This window comes from Rattus rattus, chromosome 7 (assembly GCF_011064425.1).
Source record: "Rattus rattus isolate New Zealand chromosome 7, Rrattus_CSIRO_v1, whole genome shotgun sequence".
Taxonomy (NCBI): domain Eukaryota; kingdom Metazoa; phylum Chordata; class Mammalia; order Rodentia; family Muridae; genus Rattus; species Rattus rattus.
This window is the reverse complement of record NC_046160.1, coordinates 83,039,154-83,045,106: the sequence shown is the minus strand read 5'-3', so window position 1 is coordinate 83,045,106 and position 5,953 is coordinate 83,039,154. Positions and strand designations below refer to the sequence as shown.

General features: G+C 44.5%; 1 protein-coding gene across 1 annotated transcript; it reads right to left on the bottom strand.

Moving 5' to 3' along the window:
• Positions 1 to 1,737: 1,737 nt before the first annotated feature.
• Positions 1,738 to 5,151, bottom strand: Arf6 (ADP ribosylation factor 6). Its single transcript, XM_032907859.1, has one exon. It carries the CDS (start codon positions 4,909 to 4,911, stop codon positions 4,384 to 4,386), a length of 528 nt encoding a protein of 175 aa, XP_032763750.1. The 5' UTR covers positions 4,912 to 5,151; the 3' UTR covers positions 1,738 to 4,383.
• Positions 5,152 to 5,953: the final 802 nt, after the last annotated feature.

The window sequence follows — 5,953 nt, the reverse complement described above, 5'->3', positions numbered from 1 at the left end:
AATTACAAATTTTAAACTAATCTGGACTATGGATTAAGTCTCTATCTCAAAGTAACAAAAGTTAAAGTACTTCTCACCATCCCAATCTTAGTTCTTAGTCTAACTCTCTTGAAGCATACCATTATTTTAGCTAAGATAATAAGCAAATTTCAATTATAATTCCTAAGTCCTTTTACAGACCAGTTCTACTTTCTCTGATCTTATCCGCCAGTTCAACTAGTTTGGCAGCTTTTAAGTTTGGCAAAGCAAGAAGTTACTTGGCTTTTTTATTTATTTATTTTTTAAAGCGCCTTCTCACAATATTTCAATACTGTAACTTCTGAATACTGTAATTTCTCCTACTGTCTGCCATTTAATTAAACAAACAAAACTTTAGATTCCATTGACAGCTAGGCTGCAAATATGATTTGCTCGAAAAAATATTTTGCTATATGTTGTTTTATAAAAATAATCATTAGCTCTAAGAAACAAGATTTCTCTGATCACAAGGTGTGCGTGCTAGCACCTAAACAGAGTAAGATGAGTAATGGAATGTGAAAGCGTAGCAGTTCAGATGATAGTGGCTTAATTTCTATTTAAAGCATTACATACCACTGGAAATACTGTCTACTGTTACCGCTGAAAAACTGATCTTGGATATTTCAGTAAGTCATAATATTGGATATATTAGGTAAGTATCAATATGAGCCTCATTAGTTAGGATTCTCTTATAAACCAGGCTGACCTCAAAGTTGTGATCCCTCCATCTCCCAAGTGCTGGGATTACAGACAGGCACTAACAAACCCAGCCTTAATGTGCAATCTAAACCATATCACATCAAGACATTATAGAATCAACAACAAAAAAACTTAGACTAGTACAGGGAATGCTTACAAGAATATTTTAGCTCTTGCTCTTTTCTCCCCTTGCTCCTTACCCTCTTCCCTGGCTCCCCATTCCCTTCCCCCATCTCTCCATGTACTCATGGCTGGCCTCTACTCCTCTCTTTCCTTCCCTTGTGCCCTGAATACACTCTATTCTATACTAAAAATACATAAAAATTAAAAAAAAAATTATAAAGTTCATTTTAACCTATTCATCTACAATTTTACCTTTTACATGGTTATAATTCTATCATTATCAAACAAGCAGCTATGATCTCTAAAGAGAATTTTAAAATCCAGCTCTACTATTAAAGATTAAGACAATTCTGAAAGCCAATTCCTTCTAAACTCAATTCTGTGCTTTTAAAATGCTAAGGCTGTAATTTGGAAAAACAAAAACAAAACCCAATTCATTCCTGAAGCCTGAAGTGGAGATGGTAGCACAGTCTTGTAATCCCAACTTCTGCAGGATGAAGCAAGAATCACAAGTTCAAAGTATACCCGAGGAGCTTATCAAGTCCCTGTCTCATAAACCAAAGCAAACAGGGTCAGGGATCCAGTGTGTGGAGCATTTGCCTGTCTTCAGCAACTAGAATGTTCTTAAATGTGAGTCAGCCTCATTTCTAGAGGGAAAGAAACCTAGATATCTTCAACTGCTACTGTACCCACAGTTGTTAAAAGCTTGGCAAAACTAAAACCAGGGAAAACCTTAATCAGTCACTATTTAAGGGGGGAAATCTTTTTTTTTCTTTTTATCTTTTAAGAGTCAGGTGAGTCTCAGATTCACTTTTTACCATACATCCCTGGAAAGCAACATGACCCAAGATACCAATACATCCCACTTATCTACTGCAAGTAACATAACCGAGAAACTGCACTGTGTAATTCCTTTATTTTCTGCATGTTAGTGCTTCAGCAACACTACAACCATAAACAACAATTTCCAAGTACTGTACTTTTCAGCTGAGGGAGGGGATCACAGTCTACAGACTCATTTACTTATATTAGACAAGATTAACCTCATTCAAAACTTACTGCATGTTTATAAATTCACACAAATACAGAAATTGATGCAATTAAACAAAATCTTTAGGATCTTTTTAATTCTTCCATTATAACTTTTTCTGCAGGCTCTAATTTTCTGCTTCATAATCACCAATGGTTATGGTTCAACTTAACTACATCAATTATAAACCTCTTATAGTCTTAAAGAAATGTAAGTGAAAATTACAGTTTCTTTCCAAAAGGTTTAGGGTTCTTTAAATTTCAAATGTGTCTCCCCCCTCCCACCTCTTCAGACATCTCAAATAAGCTAAAAATAACCCATCTCACCTGCAACATTCAGTAACAGCAATCACTTGTATAAAATTTTAACTATGCCCCCAATTATTTTAAGACACAAAAAAATGGCTGTCTAGCAATCTGCCTGTCACAAGTTAGAACACTACACTTAAGAATCAACATGAGGGTTTCAAGTTTCCTCCAGTTTAGGCATTTATACCTTTGTGCTTATTTTGTTTCAGGATGTTACTATAGCATTGATACTTGTATAACCATATTTATGTACCTTAAAATGTAATCATTTAAAACACTAAGAATTACATTTAATGGTGGAGCTTTGGGAACTTTAAAAAGCAACTAAAATGTTCTTAAATGTGAATCAGCCTCATTTCTACAGATATTTCTATTAAGGTGAAACTGACAACTTTAGGCTTTAGTTGCATCTTGAGTCAAAAAAATCCCTCTGCACCAATAGGAGCCTACGACATAGCACCTTTTCTCATCTGCTTTAAGTTAAATGTTTTTACTTACAGCTCATTTTTGTATAGCCTTCTGCTTCTCCTACATCTTTGGTCAAAGCTCCATTATACAATATGGCCAAACGTGAAGGACCAATACTGTCCAACTTTACCATGATATCCGGCTTGATTTTAATTTTCAGACACCCTCATAAAGAACACCATTCCACTTTTTCCAGTACACTGCTCTTGCAGTGTACATTTCCCAAATTCCCTAAGTTTAATTCCTTGAGGATCACTAAATTAATCCTTAAGGCTATAGAAGAACCAGATGCTGCTTCACAATTCGGAATCATTAACATTTGGTTCAAAAAGTTACTATAGTGGTCTCAATCTAGTTACTGGTCCTAACCAGCTCAGCTTAAGATCTGGATAAGACCAGACAGCACAATGCTTACCCTTAAAAGTTAATTTACATTCATTGTCATCTGTAGGTTCTTTCTCTCCAGCCTACTTCCCCTTTGTCGTCCACATCTACACCATTCATTCAGCACATTTCCTTCCTTAAAGGAGATAGATTACTGAACCAACAGGATATCTGCATGAGTAAACCTACAATCAAGCAAAACTAAATACCTTTTTAAAATAAAACATCTTTTCCAGTGTCTTAATGGAGATGTAGATCACTCATCTATTAAAAAAGTCTTGTATCTTCGGTCTAATCAGTTGCTGTAATGTGAAAACAGGAATGTGTTGTTTTTTTTTTTCCAGCTAGGTTAAAGGTGCATGTAATTTGGCTTTTTAAATATTTTATTAGTGAGCCAAGTAAATGGTTAGTAATTTTAAAACTACTGGTCTTAAGACAGTTCCAGTTTTGCCCAAAAGTCACTTTAAAGTATCTACAAATACTTCATCTGTGTGGCACACACCATTATTGCTCCACTTTCTGGAAAGAGCATTTTTATCCATAAGAAAAGGGAATCAGCAAAGTTGCTAACTTTGCAGGGAGAAGGACCTGTACCCTTTACAGGCTCTGCTTGTTTTAGTCGGTAAAGTTAGCTATGGCAAAGGGGACTTGAGCCTTACTCCTACTCATGCACGTTAATGGCTGACTTCAAGGGATTCCTTACATTACCTATCTGACACACTGGTGTGCAACTGAACATTACACTGGTATTACTCATTTTGCCACTGTGGGCTAAGTTCACCATACTGGTCTTGGCTATAAAAGGTCACATTTGAAACTGCTAAAGTTAGAGCTAACAAGGAAGGGAGGGAAGGCCTTAAATATAAAAGACAAACGGCAGTTTGATTAAGCAATAATTTTCAGTTTACTAGATGAAACAGACTTGGAACATAGTCTGCATGAATGCAAAATAAGCCATCTACAGCAAGTGATAAGAAACTGGGCAAAAAGGAAAAAGGCATACATGGGGGGAGATTCTCTCGAAATAAAAAAAAAATCAAACCATTATTATAAAGGACTTTACCAAGAGTTGCTATTACCCCACCCCGTTTGCTGGAAGTCACAAGAGCATATAGCACTGTATTCGTGTCAAATGTCAGATCAGAGCATCCTAACGCAAAGCCGAAAGGAAATAAAAGAGGGGTGGGGGAAGGGGAACAAAGAAAACCCCCAACCCCACTAAACGGTAGAACAGTAACTCGAGTTCAGTTTCAAAAAAGAGAGTGGCAATTGAAAGAGGTGATGATGGTGGCGATAATCCTATGAATGGGTTTTTGATTTCTCTCCTTCCGGGGGCTGGGTGGAGGGCGCTCATTAGGATTTGTAGTTAGAGGTTAACCATGTGAGCCCCTCATAGAGTCCGTCCCCGGAGGTGGCACAGGAGGGCTGCACATACCAGTTCCTGTCCCGAATCCGGGTCAGGCCCAGTTTCTCCTGGATCTCATGGGGTTTCATGGCATCAGGCAGGTCCTGCTTGTTGGCGAAGATGAGGATTATGGCGTCCCTCATCTCCCGGTCATTGATAATGCGGTGCAGCTCCTGGCGGGCCTCATCGATGCGGTCGCGGTCGGCGCAGTCTACCACGAAGATCAGACCCTGGGTCCCGGTGTAGTAATGCCGCCAGAGCGGCCGGATCTTGTCCTGGCCGCCCACATCCCACACGTTGAACTTGACGTTTTTGTAAGTCACCGTCTCCACGTTGAAACCCACCGTGGGAATGGTGGTCACAGACTGGCCCAGCTTCAACTTGTACAGGATCGTTGTCTTGCCGGCTGCGTCCAGGCCCAGCATGAGGATCCGCATTTCCTTGTTCCCGAAGATCTTGGATAGCACCTTCCCCATCGCGTCGGAAGAGCCGGGGCCGGGGGCATTCAGGTGTCCCGGGTCCCCTCAGCCTACAACGCCGCCGCCGCTGCGAGCCCGAAACGTAGCCGCCCCGCCGCGAGGACGCCCTGCGGCCCGGCTTGCGCGAAGCTGCCTGCTAGGGGCAGGGGCCCGGCCTGCGCTCACTCGGGCATCGCCCGCCGCCGGGGCCCTGCGTCTGCGCCGGGAGAGCCGCCGCCCTGCTGAGGCGAGGCGCGGCCGGCCCGGAACTGCCCTTCCCCCCGCAGGCGCCGCGCGAGCGCCGCCGACAGCTCCTCCGCCGCCTCAGCACGCGGCAGGTCAAACTGCGGCCCTCCCGCCGGCCTGCGAGCACCGGGCTCGGCACCAACCCCGGTCACCCGACGAAGAGCGCGGCTCTGCGCCCCGTCAGGTCATGGATCCTCGCGGGAACTCGGTGCTACCTGCAGAGACACAGAGAGGGAGAAGGGAGTTACCGCCGGGACTCCGACGGTGCTGAGACCGACCCGGCCCGTCTTTCGGGCTCGGCCCTTGAGATTACCTCCAGCCGCCGCCCCAAGCGCGGGTTCCCTCCGGCCTCCACCACCTCCTCCCAGTTCTGCTGCCGCCGCTGCCGGAAAAGGCGCCGAGGAAACCGCCTCACTTCCCCTCCCGACTGCGCACGCGCACCTCAGCCCGACCGTTCGGAAGAGCGCGACCTCTGAAAGGAGAGTGGCCCGCGCGCCTAGCGTCACGAGCGCCACGCGCCGGGGGCGGGGCTACGGCGGCTCGGGGGGCTCACGCGGGCGCCTTGCGGAACCTGCTGGCGCGGGGCTGGCCGTACGCCCACCTGTCGCTCTTCCAGGGTCTCCGCTGTTTTCCCTTCTCCGCCACTGCGGAAGGCGGGGCGAAAATCCACTGGGGGTTCAACATCCCCACCCAGGCTTCACAGGCTTGCTCCCAGACACCCTGCGCAAAGTTCCTCCCGCTCGCCCCAGCCTTCCGCACCCGGGTCTCCTTTTTACTCCGACGCCTCCCGACTTCCTTCTGTTTCCTGAAAGAC